Here is a 19,756-nt window from a genome sequence, read left to right as displayed (position 1 = left end):
ATGCAAATAGAGCCTAAGCCAATTTTTGGGCCTCCCAGGAGTACCCAGCCCAGCCTAGGGGCCTCCCATGGGTACCCAGCCCAGCCTGGGGGCTCTCCAGGGGTACCCAGCCCAGCCTGGGAGCTCTCCAGGGATACCCAGCCCAGCCTGGGGGCTCCAAGTGGCTGGAGCCCCAGTCTGAGGCCTGTGTAGCCACAGCTACCCTTGAGTTGAGCTGCTACAATAAAGAGCCCACAGATGGTCCAAATGCAAACAGGCTCCTACAAGCTCCTTCCCTCCCAGTGTGCTGCCTAGGGACAGCAACAACTCTTTTGCCCAACCAGCACAGGGACCCTTGGTTTGTTAGACATGGGGGTGTTTATTTGATACTGCCCTGTTGCCAAATGACTTGCTGGTTACTGGTTCGGCTGCTCATGTACAAATGTGTGAATAATATTGTGCCCACCAGAGGGGGAGATTTTTATATATAGCAATTTGTTTTATAAATTAAAGAAAGTGAAGGATGTATTGAAATGTGACTCTCGAGGGGTGGTGGGAAACACCCTAACGTTTGCACATGGCTCCCGGCAAGAGAGCTTGCGTCTTTCGAAAATGGTTCACAGACACTGGTGACTTCATGATTGTAACTCAGTAACCATGTGGTTTTGTACAATTGATCAGTGGAGCCCATCGCCGGCCGGCGTTCATTCTGTGGGCGATGTCCTCGCCCTCCACGGCCAAGGTCGTTCTTATTCTTGCACATCCATTAAAAACTTTGATGAAAATGCCCTTTCTGTTATTATTTGTATTCAAAGTAGGTGTTTGGGGAAAGCAGAGGATTTTATTTCTGATTTCCTAGGAGCCCCTTCCTAGGATACATTCAGGCTCTCAGCACAGAAGAACAGGAGCCGCACACACCTGCCTACTCAGTGCCCATATCCCTATCCCCGTGACCTGAGTCTGTGCTCACAACTGAAGAGTCCCATATATGCCCTCTTCCTCCTGATGTGTTTTGGAGGTTTGGACATGTGTGCCACTATAACATCAGATGGTGCTGACATGCATGCACACGCTCATCCAGTTCTGGGCTCTCCATAGTTTTACTTTCTGAGGTTATAGCATTGGAATTGCAGTTAGAAAAGTGCCAGTTTAGGCTGGAGAAATGGCTCAGTGGGTTAGAGCACTGAATGCTCTTCCAGAGGTCCTAAGTTCATTCCCAGCAACCACATGGGAGCTCACAACCATCTGTAATGGGATCCAATGCCCTCTTCTGGTATGTCTGAAGACAGCAACAGTGTACTCATATACATAAAATAAAATTCTTTAGAAAAGTGCCAGCTGGCTAGGTGAGAAATTTATGGAAATCTGAGAGAATATAATTTTGGGATATCTATGAGGGCGTTTCCAGAGACTAGTCTCACGGGATCAGGTGAAAAGAGTCCTTCTCAGTAGATACCATTTAGCCACTTACATCAGAGCTCCAAGCTTGGTCTCCCCCTTTCCCTGAAACATACTCCAGGCCCTCTGACTGAGACCTATAGCATTGCTGTCCCTGCTTCTAAGCCTTCCCCTTAGACTGAGTCAGCTGCCAGCACTCCAGGATCTCCAGCCTGCAGGTAGCCTGTCGGACTCTTCAGCCCATGACCAGGGAGTCCACTCTCATCTGTGTACACTTACCTCTCAGCTCTCCTCTAGGAGAACCTTAACATAGCAGCCTTTTTAAATGTGCCTCTTCACCTGGCCACACAGCCAGTTTTGGGTAGTTGAGTTTTTCGGAGGGGCTCTAGGTATGACAGCCAGGCCTTCCTAATACCTGATGAATGCTCACCAAACACTATGCCACATCACAGCCCCCTTCATGTTTTTTGTGGTTTGTATGAAGCCCTTTCAGTTTGTGTTTTGAGACAGAGTCTCTTTGTAGTCTAGGCTGGCCTTGGATTCACTACATAGGACAGGCTGGGCATGAACGCCTTCACCATCACCTGCTAAGGTTACAGATGTGAGGCACCACACTGAACTCATTGAAACCATTTTTGAAAGGAAAATACAGATTTTCTGGTTATCTTGGGCTTTCAGACCTTGCCTGTCCTCAGTCCCAGGCCAACAATTGTTTCTATGGGCAATAATATCTAGCACAAGCAAGCTTAGTAGGAGACATTGCAATCCCAGCACTTAGGAGGTCCTGACAGGAAAATCAAGCTGTCCTCAGTCACAGTGAGTTCAAAACACAAAGGGCAGGGAGGGAATGCCAGGCCTGGGTGGGTGCTGGAGCTGGGTGGGTGCTTACTAGCTCAAGAAGAAGACAATGTAAATTTGCCACTGACACTTTCATTTACATGTCAGCCAAAGCATGTGACTCACAAGGTATGGCCTATATCTCTCCCTTACAGTCTCTTCTTCAGGAACCACTTTTGATTCAAACTGAAATGGCTTTGAGCCATACCCCTCAGAGATAAGGTCACGTGCTGTACCTACCCGTCAGCTCCACCTGCCAGGACACATTTCATTCCTCCCAGTATCAGGCTAGAACTAGGGGTTGGTTCAGGCTGGGCAAACGCTGCACCCCCGAGACACTCCCCAGCCAAGGTAGACAACACACTGCCATCCTAGTCCCGGAAACCAAGGAGCCAGCATGGAGAGTTCTGGTGACACTGAGGACAGACATCATGCTCTGTCCCCCAAAGCCCCTTGGGTAAGTTCACCGATTTACTTGAGAAACTCCACCCTCATGATTGGCACCTTCCAAAGGCTCCATTATGGTCCTCAATGGGGTGAAGACCTCAGTTCAGTAACTGAGGGATGAGCCCTAGCCTGCAGCGCTGTTTCTCAGTGGAGAGGTGAGGGTGCTGAGGAAGATAAAAATGTGGCTGAAGGGCTAGAGAGATGGCTCAGTGGTTAAGAGCACTGGCTGCCCTTCTAGCGGTCCTGAGTTCAATTCCCAGCAACTACATGGTGGCTCACAACCATCCACAGTGAAATCTTGAGCCCTCTTCTGGCATGCAGATACTCATACATTAAATAAAAACATGACTGGAGGGTCTACCAGGATGCTCCGACGTGTGGGACACTGCTCTTGCAGAGTCCCAGCGGTTCACAACTACCCATAACTGTAGGTCCACTGCCCTCCATGGGTTACTACATTCACATGAGCACATACCTACACAGACACAACTGCACACCAGTACCTCTTTCTATAAATGTCTGTGGAACGTGACCCAGTCTATCTCTCGGTCAGGAAAATGTACTGCCAGGCACAGATACTGATTTGGGTAGATACCCGATTCTACTTTGTGGCAGATCCTGGCGCCCTGCCTGGGTGGGTGGTTTGTTGTTGTTGTTTTGGTTTTTTTCCCCTTCTTGCTATTGACAAAATACTGGAAAGCAACTTAAAATTTATTCTGGCTCCCAGATGAAGATATAGTCCCTGCAGCAAGGAGGGCACAGCAGCAAAGGTAGCTATGGCTGCCGTAGCATTGGGAAGTGCATCTCATCCCATGCCCAGTCAGAGAGCAGCTCAATTTCGCCTTTTTCCCTTTTCAGTCAGTGGGACCCCAGGCCACCCACATCCACTGGGACTTCCTTTCCCAGGTGATGTCTGGAGACAGTTTCACAGGCACACTTGAGATGTGTCTCCTAGGAGATTCCACATCCAGTTAGGCTGACAATGAAGATGATTCCACAGAGGATCTGCTGCCTGCTGTCAGTGACCAGCATTCTGTCCAAGGCTCATGAACAAAACCAGAAGGAAACAATACTCAGGTGTCCACACAAAGAGGTTTCAGCAGTCACATCCAATGTCAGCATGCAGGCTTGAAGGAGAAGATACAGCAAGGCGCCCTGAAGCTCACCACACCACATCTTCTGTGCTTTCAGCCAAGCACTGAGCAAGGTGGCTATCCACATCTAGCTGGGTCATCCTGCAAGGGAGAAGAAACAGTCACAAGGCATAGGAAGGGCTTCCAAATAGCTCTGAACCACTGAACCTAGGCTCTTCTATGGCTGTTCAGCTAGAGGAAACAGTAAGCAGGATTCGCTTACAACAACCCCCAGCTCCCGTCACCTGAGAACCCTTCTCTAGGCCAGAGATTTCTTAGTCCCATACACTCCTTCCCTGACCAGTGTTTGAGAAGCTCCCATGATATCTGTTGGCTCACTCATCTTGGCCCATGCCTAAAGCTAGCCCCAAAGACTCTCTGGGGCCAGCAAGATGGCTCAGGGAGGTAAACACTTACCTTCCTGACCTGAGTTCAGTCCCTGGAACTCACATGACAGAAGAAAAGTTTTTCCTCTGACTTCCACACTCATTGTATACACACACACACACACACACACACACACACCATGTAATTCAAGTTTGAAAGAAAGCCAGGTGTGGTGGTGGCACATGCCTTTCATCCCAGTACTCAGAAGGCAGAGGCAGGTGAATCTCTATGAGTTCCAAGACATAGTAAGACCCCATCTCACAAAACACAAAAGATTATCAGCAGACAGATCAGCAGGGAAGCTGGAGGCTCCACATTAGCTCTAGAGGTCCAGTGCAGGTGCTCTGCAAGCCCAGAACCTGTCTACAACATATTGGCATACTAGCTGGAAAAACCTATTAGGTGCTTCCATCAACCAGCACAAGGGCAGTTCTCATGAAAGTCCAACTCACTGAGCTGGCCAGAACAAATACGCATGGAAGTTAGGAGTCCCTTTGGACAGCACCTACCATCCTCCAAGAGGCAGGCATCACACTCAAGAGGTGTGTGCCCAGCCTGCCAATGCTTTCTTTTGAGGGAGATGGTTAGTTGGTTGGTTGATTGGTTGGTTGGTTGGTTGGGTGGGTGGTATGAAAGAAGGTCTCCTACACAGCCTTGGCTGTCTTAGAACTCACTTTGTAGATCAGGCTGGCCTCAAACTCACAGAGATCTACTTGCCTCTGCCTCCTGGGTACTGGGACTAAAGGCATGTGCCACCATGTCTGACTAGGGAATGTTTTCTTGATGTGAAAGGACCAAGCCCCACCATACAAGATTCAGTCATATCACCACCAGGAGACATGCCCCCAGAGTGGCTAACCTTACTGATCTCTGCTCACAAGGCCCTGCTTTCTTCAAGTACCCTATAGCCTTCCATCCTCAGACAGTAATCTAACAAGCAACACTCCTCATTAAGACTGTCTTGCATCCCTCCCTATAGCTCCTGAGGCCACATGACCATCACAATGTGTCCCCTTCCCCAGACCAACGTCAGACAGTCTCATCTGAGCCTGACAGAGCAGGACTGCCATCTCACATTGTAGAACAAACCTAGAACCCTGTGAAAGACTCTGTCTCCTAGCAGCCAGCTCACCTTGTATGTACTGAGGCTGGTAAGCTTACCCACAGAAGTCCTCAGATAGAACCCCACAGATCCCAAGGATCCTCTGGATAAACTGCTGGCCAACCAGGTGCCCATTACTTGTCCTCACAGGTTTCCCAGGACTTGGCTTGCTCACCGTATCCTAGGTGACCCACATCCATAGCCGGAGAATGGACAGCAAGGCTCCTCACCTGACCTGAGCCCATATCAGATGCCCCCTACTCCCAGGTCTTGTGACTTCCAATGGCTCTCTCATTTTTTGAAGTCCATGAGAGCCCCTTAACCAATGTAGCCCTCCCTCCAGCTTTCTGCAAGGCGCGTCAAAGTCCTGTGTGGACCATCTGTTGGGAGTGTCCAGGTGGCATCCCTCAAGTGGGTTCTCAGGGATACCTCCAGATAGTACCCTACAGCAAGAGCTTTTTCTGTAGTACCCATCTTACAGCTGGGCTCCTGCTAACTCCTGGTCACAGCTTGTCCCTGGCTGTAGCAAACCAACATGGATTCATTCTAGTTTATGAATATAACATTAGAGTCACAATCATGAGCCAGGCATGGTACACAACAAGTTATCCCAGCTACTCTGAAAGTTGAGACAAGACAGCTTGGCCTCTGATGTTCAAGGCCTAGGTTACATATTGAAATAAAAGGGCAGGGGGACAGACAACTGGAAGTTACGGGGGACAGATGGACAGACAGACGGACAGACAGACAGAGATATGCAGAGATAGAGACACACAGAAAAATCACAGTAAAGGTTTGGACATCTCTATATGGCGAACTGTTTCACCGGTTGCCTATCTGACACATAGATATCAGAAAATACACTGGTTTCCCTATCTGAAGGTCCTACATCTGCAGATTCAAACAATCACAGATTAAAAAACACTTTTAAAAAGAGACTGTAAGCTAGGCAGTGGTGGTGCATGTCTTTAATCCCAGCACTGGGGAGGCAGAGGCAGGCAGATTTCTGAGTTCGAGGACAGCCTGGACAGAGAAACCCTGTCTCAAAAAAACAAAAAACAAAAACAAACAAACAAACAAAAGGATACTGTACTAAATATAAAGACTTGTCCTTGTAATTGCTCCCTAAGCAATATAGAATAGCAGCTGCTGCTTCCATAAAGCCACTTAGAGATGGAGGATCTATGAAGTAACAACTGTTGTATGTAAAAAGGATGTAAGTGTCTGCAGGCTGTTAAACTGGGGGTACCACACTGAGTCCCCAAAGGTGGGAAGGACTGATGACATATCTGAATAGAGCAGCAAAGTCTTGGAATGAAAAACACTGTATGCACGCCAGCCTAGTATCTAATCCCTGTCAGCTTTAAGATGAAATAGTGCTCTGCGTGGCTCACACTGGGCTAAAGGAAGGAAAGAGTGGGGTGGTCCTCCCTGAGGGGCATCCTCAGGCTCACTCATACCAGCTCAGCTGGGCAGCAATGTCTGCATAGACTGCCCTCAGAGGAAAATACGACAGCTCACTGTGTCGAGCTGACCTGCCCAGAGCCAGTCTGCCTCCTTAACAGATCTTGCTCATTGTGACAACATCCCTGCCACTTAAACCCCCAAACACCTTGCAGTAGGGCACAATAGACGGGGACTCCTTGAAGACCATGGGACATGGTTCCTTCCCAGTCAGCCTGGTGATCTGGCTGCCACCTCGGATGAGTCTGGTCAAATACATCCCAGTTCCTTTATAGTTCAACGTGAAAACGAATCACTCCAGACTTGCTAAGACTTGAGCCCACCTTGCTGACACCTACTTTGGAAAAGCAAGGCACTTTGCCAAGCTTTCATATAGCCAACTGAAAAGTATACAGCGGATGGAGCGTCTCTTTTCAATGGCCCTGTCTTTAAGAGCCTTTTCTTAGACACACCCAAGGACAGCACAGACAAAAGCCATCCTGGAACAAGAGGGGAGTGGGAGTCCTGACAAGACTGGGAATCTGATGGGCTCTTTGAGAATGAACTCCCCAAAAGGTTTCGAGCCCTCAGCTTCTGTCCCTGACCATTCACTGTCACATAAACAGGACCCCACTTGGGGATAGCCATAACCTGACTCAACCCAGCCCACACCCAACATCCTCTGTCTGAGCTATGTAGGTATGAGCAGAGATAACTGTTGTTGATTGGGGAGCCTCCCAAATTCATAAAGGTACATTTTGAAGGTTTGAAAGATGGCTCAGTTAGTAAAGTGCCTTCTATGCAAGCATTATTAACATAAAAGGCTGTATGCATTCATACCGTAGGTACCGGTGGCAGGACAGGTGGATCCCAAGCCCATTAGCTAGACACCCTAGCCAAATCAATGAGCTCTAGGTTCAGTGAGAGACTCTCTCTCCAAAAACAAGGTGGCAAGGGTCAAGAAAAACTTGACCTGGCCTCTGTGCACATGGGCGCCTCTGTGCACAAACCCCCTGAGCATATAGATATACTACACAAACAATAAATATGTACATTTTTGTTGTTTTTGTTTGTTTGGAGACAAGATCTCTCTACATAGCACTGGCTGTTCTGGAATTCACTATGTAGACCAGGCTGGCCTGGAACTCAGACATCTGCCTCTCAAGTGCTGGGATTAAAGGCGTATAAGCCACCACTCCCAGCTCAGCACAAATGTTTTTTTAAAATCATTTGGAGGAGCCTGTTGGCCTCTGAATTAGGCTCTGCCTTATGTTCTCATAGCTGTTTAAACGAGCTAATTTTGTGCTTGATTAACCAGGACTAGCAAGAAGGCTCAGCAAATAAAGATACCTGCTGTCAAGCCTTAGGACCTGAGTTCAGTCCCTAGGACTCACGTGGTGGAAGCCAAGAACAGATTTCAAGAAGTTGCCTTCTGACCTCCACAAGCATGTGTGCCATGCACACATATATGTAAATATTTATAATTTAAAAATTAGTTATATAAACAAAAGGCCAGAGCCACATCCAGGACCTCTCTTAGTCGGTGGGCCTTACATCTGGCTAAGTATTAAGCCTGAGGTCTGGGATGGAACACTCACTTCGAGTCAAATGCCTTCTGGCACAACGGGCAGCTCAGCAACACAGGTGGACTCTGCACGCGCACACACTCCTGGGTGCTAGGAGTTCGACCGGAATCTAGTGCAGGACATCCTTTCAGGGATGGAGTAGGTGACTCCAGGGAGCCTTCGAGTCCACGGAACAGGTGGTAGGAGCTTCCAGAGCCACGAAGGGCAGGTGGAAAAGGCGTCCAGGAAAAAGTCTTGGATCCCACAGTGAAGACTTCAGGAGGCACAGTGGACTCTGGCTCAGGCACAGACTCCTGAAAAGCAGGTGCCCATAAGGTCATAGCCACCAACACCATGACTTCTCCCAGGGCCTGAGAACCCTCTCCCAGGTCATCCCTCTTTAGTGCTTTTGCACACACCTTGCCGGGTAAAGCAGGCAGCGGTGCTAATGGCTGACTGTTCGGGGTCCAATCCGTGTTCCCGCTCACGGTGCTGCGCAGCAGAGCAGCCCACGGCTCACTCTTACTTCCCTCCGAGAGAAACCAGGGGCGGCAGTTAGGGGTCCTGGGAAGCATAAGAAGGGTCAGCCGGAACATCCCTGGTAGAGATATCACCAAGGGTTGATTCTACAATGAGGGGTAACAAGGCTCGGGGTGGGGAGCAGGTCCACAGTGGGGTAATGGAGGAGGGAGTCCATAGTAAGGGAACAGGAATGAGCCTCACGTTGAAGGGTAAATGGACTCTAGGGGGAAACGAAGCCTGCGAAAGGAGAGGCTAAATAGGCGATGGGAAGAGGGGTGGTGGTGGACGACCGAAGGGTTGGGGCGGAAGAAGCGACTGCGCCCGGAGAGAGGCGGAGCGTGGCTGGTAGCGGGATGCACGTGTGCGAGGAACCCGCGCGCAGCTAGGCGGGAACATCGCGGCGTCCGCAGCGCCTTCCCGGTGTCCCAGCGCCTTCCAAACCCCCCAGGACCCCACCCTTCCGCTCTGTCCCGCCTCACCCGCCCCCCGCGGGCGGCCTGCGGCGGCTCAGCCTCCCCCGCTGCCTCTGCTCCTCCTCCATCCTTCTCCAGACGGCGTCCGGCGGAAGTGAGACTTACAACCCGGCCCGCCCTCCGACCGGGACCCGCTCCAGCGGCTTCCAGATCCCCGCTCTCCCCTCTGCCAAGTGCCAGCTCCCCTTTGTGGCGCTGGAAATTTAAGGCGCCGAGATCTCAACCTTTGGGGACACGATACTGCCCCCTTGAGGAAGAGGCGGGACAGGGTAGAGCTGCCCTCCAGTTTGCAGGGGTACGAGTTTGGGCCCACCAGACCCCGTGCAGAGCCTGGAGCCTGGGCTCCCTTCTGTCAACACGTGCAGAGAGAGCTGTCAGGCCTGCCCTGCCGATGGCACCCTGCAATACTAGACAATGCCCTGCCTCACTTTCCAGTTCTGTAGCCTTTTTTCCAGAAGGCCCCACGAACAGGACCAAATTCCCAGGTCCAGTTTTGCCATCATCTTTGTTGTTGTTGTTATTGTTGTTCTTGCTCTTGTTCTTGTTTTCGAGACAGGGTTTCTCTGTATAGCCCTGGTTGTCCTGGAACTCACTCTGTAGACCAAGCTGGCCTCGAACTCAGAAATCCGCCTGCCTTTGCCTCCCAAGTGCTGGGATTAAAGGCGTGCTTCACCACCGCCCGGCCATCATCTTCTTATTACTATCGGAGGAACTGGGTTTCTTTACCAAAGAGAGAGGCAGTCAAACCGCAAAGCCTAGGGACCAAGGCTCAGAGTAAAAACCCTGGCCTTCCTACCTAGCCAATAACCCGCCCTGCAATCCTGCCGCCCATCACTTGGTGGCAGCAAAAGCCCAGGCACTTTGATGTACGCATTGGGATTCTCTAGGCGCTTTCTACTTCACAGCTCTCAGGGATCGGGACCTTTCCAAAAGCCTGTCCTGAACCATCTGATTCCCAGACCCTTTTCTTGGGTCTTCCTCCAGTCAGAAGTTTGCCTCCCATCCTGTGTTGTAAGCAGAAGTATCCCACCGTGAGTACTTCCAACCTGGAAGTTGTGTCTAGACCAGGGTCTGGGAATGGATTCTGGACTGAGGTTGTCTTCTATCTCTGCAGACTTGAAGAGAATGCTCAAGTTTAATCTCCTAAGGATCCGAGTGCATGTATTTGTGCCGCATGTGTTTGGGGCCCACAGAGTTTGGAAAAATGTCTTGGGTCCCCTAGAACTGTGGTTACAGGCCATTGTGAGCTACCACGTGGGTGCTGCAAAATGAACCTGGATCTTTTGCAAGAGCAGCAAGTGCTCTTAATCATGAAATCATCTCTCTAGGCCCAATCCAACCATTTTTAGATCCAGAGGAGGTAGAAACAGGGTAATGAGCAGCCCCAACAAACCACCTTGTCCCAGCTGTCTGCGAAGCATTACCAAGAAAGGCTTTAAAAGTTTAATTTGAGCGACACTGGCACAAACCCTTCATCCCAATGCTCAGAAGGCAGAGTCAGGAGGATCTCTATAAGTTTGGTCTATGGAGTGAGTTCCAGGACAGTAGGGCTATAAAGAAAGATCCTGTCTCAAGTTGAATTTGGACTGGGGAGGTGACTCAGTGGGCAAAGTGTCTGGGCAAGCATGAGGGCCTGAGGTCAGTTCTCAGAACCAACATGAAACCATACAGGACAGCAGAAGTCTGGACTCCCAGTGTGCTCTGAGAGGAGAGGCAGAGACAGGAGGCTCCCCTGAAGCTTTTGGACTAACTAGACTTGTGTACACAGTGCCTTAAACAAGGTGGAAGACGAGCTTGTCCTCTGACCTCCACTATGGTGTGTGTGCCCACCTTCACACCAGAGGAAGGAATTTTTAAAAAATATTTACTTATGTATGCAAGTGTTCTATCTGCATGTACATTTGCATGCCAGAAGAGGGCATCAGATCCCAGTATAGATGGTTGTGAGCCACCATGTGGTTGCTGGGAACTGAACTCAGGACCTCTAGAAGAGCAGTCAGTACTCTTAACCATTGAGCTATCTCTCCAGACCAGGAAATTATTATTATTATTATTATTATCATTATCATTATCACTATCATTATTAAAAATGTAAAATTGAGGCCAGATGGTGGTGGTTGTGGTACATACCTTTTTTTTTTGGCTTTTTTCGAGACAGGGTTTCTCTGTATAACTCTGGCTGTCCTGGAACTCACTCTGTAGACCAGGCTGGCCTCGAACTCAGAAATCCGCCTGCCTCTGCCTCTCAAGTGCTGGGATTAAAGGCGTGCACCACCACCGCCTGGCGGTACCAGCATTCAGGAGGCAGAAGCATGTGGATCTCTGTGAGTTCAAGGCCAGCCTGGTTTACAGAGCAAATTCCAGGACAGCCAGGGCTATACAAAGAGAAATCCTGTCTTTAAAAACAACAAAATTGAGGTTGAATTTGATGAAAAGACTTCACTCTCCTGGAAGTACCAGTTGTTGTGATGAGGAATTTACTGGAAAATACTTTCTGGTTTGGATTAACCCTTGCATTGCAGAAACAATTTTCTTTTGAGCCAAGATTCACAGTTACAAAAGGATATTTAAGCCCTTTGGAGGAGACATTCAGGGGATGCAGAAAGTAGCCCAATGTGGGAGGCCAATAGGGCTGCCTGCATCTGCGCCGTGCCCAGGAGAAGCCCACCTTCTTCTCTTTGGCTTTGTCCATCATTAGACCATATTATTTCAGAGGAAGAACCTAAATTCCAAAGCTAGTCGTAGAAGTGAAGAGGGTCTGCTAGCCAGGGTGGTGTCTTGGCAAGCTACTTTCTCAAGGTGGTATCAACAGAGTCCTGACTTTCTCACCAGCAAAGCTGATCCCCGGATTGGTCTCTGACATCAATGGGGGCTAGCAAGCTGCTGGACTAGGTGAACCCGTCCATCAGACCCCAGTTTGAAGCTGCTGGAGTTGCCCAAGTCCTGCTTGGCTTCCTCTATTCTCCTTCCTTGCCTTCTTGGGAACCAACCAGGTTTACCATTCATTTACTGGACAAATGGGTCATGACAGCACCTGTCTGTGACCAAGCCCAGAAAGGACACAGATCTCTAGTTTTCAGGTGGGACCTGTAGTAGGCCAGCATCCTGGGGCATGCTCATGCTATGCCACTCAGCTATCTCATTCTTACTGTGAGGCAGAACAGCATAGCATCTATACGGGGCACCCCAGCAATACTCACTGGTTGTAGGAGGATGTCCAAGAGGCCTGGGCTGCCTCTCTGCCTGTGTGGCCTTCTGACAGCGGGCTGCATTCCCCACACCTGCTGGCCTGTATATGCCAAGCAGGCAAGGCTGCCTGGAGCCAGGCACGGCGGCATTTATGGGGTGTGGGAGTGCCAGGCAGACAGGCTGTATGAGACAGTTGCCTGGGAAACATCGCAGGATCCGCCAGGCAGCAGAGTGGTTGTTCAGGCCCACACATGGGGTGTGGGGGCAAGGGTGTGTTGGGGGAGGGGGAGGCTCAGACAGTGTGGCTCCCTTATGGTACCTCTTCATGCCTCCAACAGGGGATCGCTCCCAGGACCTGCTCATGGTCAGCAGGCCAAAACCAAGGTGGGGCAATCTAACCCAAAAAGCCAAGGGACACTGGAGGAGAGGGTACTGGAGGAAGGGACCTTGCCCAATTCAGCTCCCACCTCTGAACCACCACCCTTCAGGCCACACTTCCACCTGGCCACTTCTGTCGGTTCACAGTGACATTCTGACATTCAGCAAACTTTTCCAAACCCTCTCCTGGCTTAGCTCATGTTCAGTCAAGGGCCTGTGCCTTTGTTGGCCTTTTCTCCAGAAGGCTAGCTCCTACAGCCCTAAGTCCCAGCCTTAACGTGCCGCCTTCCAGCCCTGCCCCCTAATGCCCTTCTAGGTTTTCCTGAAGCACAACCATAGGGTGACTTCCAGACGGCAGTCCTGTGTACTGTGCCCAGAACTTCAGGGGGACCTTAGGGTCACAGACATAGCAGAGAGAGGGACAGAGCTGCAGGGAGCAAGGTGGCAGAAAGGGGGGAAACTTGGGGCCCCTCCTGTGGAGATAATAAGTCAAGCAGAAACCAAGCTTTCCTGGTGTATGGGGTGAGTGGGAGCCCCAGGGGACTCCCCAGGGAGGCTGTGGTTTCTCAGCTCCCACAGAGTCAGCTTTGACCCGGATCCAACAGCATTTACAGGAAACCTGCACATGGGAAGGCCCTTGACCCAGATGCCAGAGGTCTCTTAACCTTCTGGGCCCCTCAGCCAGGTGGACACTGGTTCCCCAAAGCATCTGAGGTAAACAAATGTGTGGGTAGTGTTTACCACAGTCATCAATTTCAGGCTGTGTCCTGGCTACATTTTAACTTTCTGATTTAGGTTTTGGCTTTTTGTTGTTGATGATTTTTTTTCCTCTCTCCCCTGAGGACAGAACTCAAGGCATGCTACTTGAGTGAGCTGCACCCCCCACCATACAGTTTGAATGGCTTAGAGTCTTTCACATGGTACCACCTGAACACCCTGGATTCTGCTTGAGCTGGAAAATCAAGCAGGTGGGCCACATAGCTCAGGCTCAGGCTCCTGAGGTCCAGGGACACAAGGACAAGAACAACTTCTCTGGGCTTAACAGCACTTTCCAGAAGAAACTAAAACGCTGGGTGGAGGTGGTGTGTACTATCTTGTGTTTGCTCACCTGGAAGAACTGTATGTTACAGGGAAAAAATGACCTGAAAGGTATTTGGCTCAATTAGTGTGAGCATGTTTATGTGTGTGTTCATGTGTGTGTGCATGTGCGTGTATGTGTGTGTTTCCATATGTGTGCATGTACTTGTCAAGGTCAGAGGTCAATTGCAGGAGTCATCCCTCACCCTCTGCCCACCTTATTCTCTGAGGCAATGGGACTGAATTCACCCATTAGGCTAGGCTGGCTGGCCAGAGAACCTGTGAATTCGGCTGTCTCTACCTCCCAGTGCTGGGATTACAAGTGCACCTATCTTTTTAGATGGGTTTTGGAAATCAAACTCTTTTTTCTTTTTTTTTTAATGCTTTTGCAACAAGTACTTTTCGGATAGAGCAATATCCCCAACCCCTTGGCCCAAATTTTTATATTTCCCCATCGTTGTGTTCCTTGTAGACTGGAGACACAGGCTTATTTAGGGCTGTCCCAGTAAAACCTGAGCACTGCCGGACTCTCGAGCCTTGATCCCAGATATTGCCGCATGTGCCCTCAGCCTCCTCTTTTCCCAGTGCCCAAGGAAGTGCCTTCTTTCTCCCAGATTACCTTCCATGTGTTACTCTGAGACCATAGCACCAAGACTACCAGGTCCATGTCACCTCATTTCTGTGTAGGGTATTGCTGAGATAGGAAACATTTGTCCCCTCTCTAGGGGCTTCCTATGTGGGTCCATGCATAGTTCCTATCTGGCTAGGGACTGTAGGCAGCCCTCAGTAGAGCAAGGAGCACCCTCATGTCTCTATGGGACAGGGGCAGCCCTGACTTGCAATCTACTGCTCTTTCTCTTGCATGGGCTGTGTGATGGGTAAGGCCAGCTTTCCTTACAGATCTGTGCACTGCAGGCTACTTTTCCCTGACTGAGACATGGCTGAGACATGGCAGCCATGCCCGTGTAGAGTACCCGTGTCTATAGCCAGCCTCATTCAACATGGCTATTCTCTCTCAGATCAACCTGGTACTGGCCTGCCCACCCACCCCTTCAGTGATGGGTATAAGCAGTCCCTTATCTCCCAGATTTAGAGCTGGCCTGTGCCCCACAAGACTTTGCCTGGCCTGGTAGGAACAGTACCTCATTCCTCAAAATGGCCACAGATAACAGTCTGCATCTGGGGCCTGAGCAGGTGGGACATGCTAGAACAGAGGGCTTCTGGGTCTGTCCTTTTTGATCCACCTCCTACATGCCCTGTCCCATGGACCCTCAGCCCTCAACACACCCATTTTGCTCTTGTCCATAAAAAAACATCGCTCTTCACCTTAGCCAACTCTGTAATGGAGGTGATGGTGTTGACTGACACATGTACAGACAGGTCCAACTAAGGCCCAAGGCATCTACCAAAGGTCATAGGGCACATGACAGTGACTGGTCAAACTGGCTATGAAGCCAGGTCTTCCTAGCTTATTAGCAATTAGTGATGTCCTGCTGAGTATCAACAGTCAGGGGACAGAGTCACTCTCTCTAGATGCAGAGAATATTTCCATCCTGAAAGACCAGCCAAGATGTTCTGGCTAGTTTTAGGGCAACTATAACTTTTTAGTAGTTTTTGCAAAGTCTACTTTTAATGATGGTTCTTAACACTTTAACCTCCCTTCTAGCCCAGCACCCACCACAGGTAGTAGAAAAGAAACGATACAGGAGAAGTGAACCTGTTTAGAAGTGATTCTTTAGGGCTGGTGAGATGGTTCAGCAGGTAAGATCATCGAATGCTCTTCTGAAAGTCCCGAGTTCAAATCCCAGCAACCACATAGTGGCTCACAACCAACTGTAAGAAGATCTGATGCCCTTTTCTGGTGCGTCTGAAAACAGCTACAGTGTACTTCTTTATAATAATAAATAAATCTTTGGGCCGGAGAGAGTGGGGCTGACCAGAGCAAGTGGGGTCAACCTGAGCGAGCAAGGTTGACCAGAGCAAGCAGAGGTCCTAAAAGTCAATTCCCAACAAGCAGATGAAGGCTCACAACTATTTGTACAGCTAAAGTGTGTACTCATATACATAAAATAAATAAATAAATCTTAAAAAAAAAAAAAGAAAGAAAGAAATGATTCCTTAGAGCAAATCCCATCTGCATTGTCAGGAAACCAGCAGTTCAGTTCACACAGGTCAGCAGTGGCAGCTCGATCCTCTTGCAGATACTTCACAGATTCAGCAGCAGTCCAGTTCAGTAGCATCGGGATAGCAGTGGGGGTGGCACGACCTAGCAGGAACGGCCAGGCCTCAGCCAAATCACCTGCAGCAACCAAGATGACCCCGGACACCAGGAGAAGTTCTCAGCTGTGCCTCTCTCTACAAAGGGAAGATCATCAAAGACTTGAGACCAAGAAGCATTCATTGTACAGCTAGCTTTATAGGCAAGCCAGCCAAGCCTCCGTCACTAACTGTTGAGTCCAATTTATACTCTCTCCAAACATCATCTGTCTTCACCACGTGTCTTGCCTCTGCAGTAAGTCTGTCTTAGCAAAACTTCACATTGGTCCATCTCAGCTGATGTCACTTCACCAATCGGCCTGAGTCCACAGAAGCAGCAAGAAGCTGTGAACACACCACCAGAAGTTTTTTGGTGTGTTTCTATCTATGGAGTCCCCACAAAAGGAGCTCAACTGTGCAGTGTAAGGCGGGCCAATACATGCGTATCGTTAGTGAAGAATCCTTCATCTCGTGCCTGTTCACATGCTTGCCTTAGCAGAACATCCTCTCTCCTGTGTCTGCTTCAGCAAAACATTCCTTCACGTGTCTGCTTTAGCAAAACATCATCCAACACAAATGACTTTCCAAAGAACCCTTAAGTTTCCACTTCAGTCAACTTGACACAAGCTAGAGTCATTTGGAAAGGGAAAACCTCAACTGAGAAAATGCCCCCACCAGATAGGTCATTAGGAACATTTTTTTGTTTGTTTGTTTTGTTTAATTGATGTTTGATGTAGGGGGTCTAGCTCACTGTGGGTAGATTTTCCTCCTATGCCGGTGGTCCCAGATACTATGAGGAGAAAGCAGACTGAGCAAGGCGTAAAGAACAAGCCAGTAAGCACTGCCCCTCCGTAACCTCTGTTTCAGTTTTTGCCTCTGTGTTCCTGCCTTGAATTCCTGCTCTGACTTCCTCGGATGATGGACTACTAGCTGTAAAGTGAAATAATCTCCCCTCCCTCACTTGCTTTTGGACCTGGGTTTTATCATAGCAATAGAAGCTGTAACTACAAGGTTAGGTAGCCTGTATGGCTGGATCTTGGCATCTGCTTTATGGGCTGCCTTACATGCATGCTTTATGGGCTGCCTCCCAGGTTGTGGAAGATCCCAGAAACTTGTGGGGAGAGGACTCAACTGTGTTCCTGTGTCTAGCAACCTCTTATCATCTCCTACAGACAGCCAAACTAAGCAATCCTTAGTTTTCACAGTCCATCACTTCTGCAGCCAAGTCACAGGCTGGTGTCCTTCAGTGTCTCCAAGCCTGGGTGCTTAGCATGCCGTTGATTCTGCCAGTGCTGTGATCCCGTGCTGGGTTCCGGCTGTAGACTTCCATCCTGGCACATACTGAATAAACTTGTGCAGGCTGTCCTTGTTCCTCTTTGGAAGGACCCCGTTCCTTCTAGGACAGTCACTGGGGACAATCAGCTCCTCAAATAGCTTTTTTACACAGTGAGTCCACCTGGGTACAGGAGGTGAATGCACCAGGTAAGAGCCCTAGGCCAAATGAGCAGAGACTTAGAAATCCTGCATACCGCCGGGTAGTGGTGGCGCACGCCTTTAATCCCAGCACTTGGGAGGCAGAGGCAGGCGGATTTCTGAGTTCGAGGCCAGCCTGGTCTACAGAGTGAGTTCCAGGACAGCCAGGGCTATACAGAGAAACCCTGTCTTGAATCCTGCATACCCAGGGCTTCAGGAGGCCCTGCCTCCTCTTAGGAGTCTGCCCACTGCCCAGTGTTGACGAGGAGTTTGGTGGACATTCGGCAGGTATGGAAGATGTATCTGCTGCCTTGTTCCCATTGCCCAGCCTTTTTTGGACCAGCAACTAAAATGGTCTGGAACACCCTGCAGGGTGCACACCACCGGAAAGAGGCACTGAGCAGGGCAGCCTTGACCAGCCTCTATCTGCTAGTCACCTGCCGGTGCTGCCTTCTGTTGACTGGCCAGGTTTTGCACCCCAGTCAACCTCTTCTGCGTCCTGCACTCAATGCCTGCCTTTGTCCATCTGCAGCCCTGCCAGAGCCTCTGGCACCTCTCTCCTCTCCAGGGCCTCCCATGCCCCGCCTCTCCCACGCCCCGCCCTTCCTCAACAGCTCCATCACCAGGCCACGCCCCACTCCTGTCTTCTGGGTAGATAGAACCTGTGGACCTCGGATCACCCACCTGGGCAGTTCTTCATACTGTAAGACCTCGCAGCACTAATTTCCTTTAGTTCCAACACCTGAATCCGGCTTCTTCTTGCTCGGACACTTCGCAGTCAAAACTGCTCCCAAGACACCCACACAGTAGAAATGGAAAGCACAGATAGGTCTTGTTAAATTTAGCATAGCCACCTATGGAAAGATAAAAAGAGGTAGGTGAAGTTAGTGTCGATTATGGTGTGCAGCTGAATGTAGTCCCCGACTTAAAAGCAATCCTGTACATATTATGAACCTGTTCTTATGCTTACTTTTGTTCACTCTAGGTTTTGAGAATACAACGTGTTTGCTCGTAGAGTGAAACTCAGGTTGGCCTGGACATATTTCAAAGCTGGCACTAAGTGTCACCTACTAGAATACCAGTGATCTCTACAGGCTGGAAAGATGAGGGGCTTCTACCTGGGTGCAGTGGTCATCAGTGTGGGCTCATTCTCCTAAATGGATGCTATGATGTCTGGGGTGTCTCCCTGTCCCCAGAAATGCCACATTAATGTGTGGAGGACTCTGTTCAGAGCCACAGAAGAAGTAGGCCTGCAGCCCATCTTCACTGGGCTCTAGACCTCTCTATGTTTGTGTGATCTGATGGTAGAAGCTGATTTTCCCTTTAAGAAATAGCGTGTGAAGGCCTTATTTGTCCAACCCTTTTCCGGCCCAGGGAAGTTCTGCCTCACGAATTGGGAAGCTATGACTGAGAGCTATCCGTCCCAGGCTGTGGAGTTGAAGACAGAGGAGTTCAACTTTCAGAAACAAACTGTTGCAGATCCCAGGAGTGGTAAAGGAGTCACAAGGCACCCTGTAGGCATGACTTTGGCACCTCGAGGCTCTGGGAGTGTCTCAGAGTGTCCCTGGTCTGTGTAAAGTCATTGCATCTACCTGAGGATGTACCCAACAGCCACTGACAAATCACAAACCATCCCAAGATCTGGGGGCACCCGGTAAAAGTACACATTGGTAAAAAAACATGTCATTCGAACACATAGATTTAGGTGACACATGCTTTTAATCTCAGCACTCAGGAGACAGAGGCAGGTATATCCCTGTGAGTTCAAGGCCACCCCAAGTTCCAGGACAGCCAGGGCTACACAGAGAGATCCTGTCCCAAACAAACAAACAAACAAACAATCAAAAAGTGAAAACCCATAGGTTTGCCACATTCTGGGATAGAAATGAGTGTGTGGGAATGAGGCAGGATTGGGCTAAAGCCAAAGTTACAAGGCTGCTGAAAGAACTGGGGTGTACTGATCCAAGCCCAAGTGGTCCAGAGATCCAGGGCAGCCTGCCCCTGGTCCTTTCGGGAAGGGCCTGCAGCATTAGCCGCTGGGGTATTGTGGAGGCTGGAAATTGATCCAGGCCTCTCTCCTCTTTTCTGAATAAGAAA

General features: G+C 49.7%; 1 protein-coding gene across 1 annotated transcript; it reads right to left on the bottom strand.

The window, feature by feature from the left end:
* Positions 1-3,354: 3,354 nt before the first annotated feature.
* On the bottom strand, positions 3,355-9,383 carry Faap20 (FA core complex associated protein 20). Its single transcript, XM_031379740.1, has 4 exons — positions 9,293-9,383; positions 8,711-8,855; positions 8,325-8,605; positions 3,355-3,896 (listed from the first exon to the last, which is right to left on the bottom strand). The coding sequence occupies exons 1-4, from the start codon at positions 9,352-9,354 to the stop codon at positions 3,824-3,826; spliced, it is 561 nt and encodes a 186-aa protein (XP_031235600.1). The 5' UTR covers positions 9,355-9,383; the 3' UTR covers positions 3,355-3,823.
* Between the last annotated feature and the right edge of the window lie 10,373 nt (positions 9,384-19,756).

This window comes from Mastomys coucha, unplaced genomic scaffold, assembly GCF_008632895.1.
Source record: "Mastomys coucha isolate ucsf_1 unplaced genomic scaffold, UCSF_Mcou_1 pScaffold18, whole genome shotgun sequence".
In the NCBI taxonomy this organism is placed as follows: Eukaryota; Metazoa; Chordata; class Mammalia; order Rodentia; family Muridae; genus Mastomys; species Mastomys coucha.
Note: the sequence above shows the minus strand (reverse complement) of the source record. Positions and strands in the feature narration are given on the sequence as shown.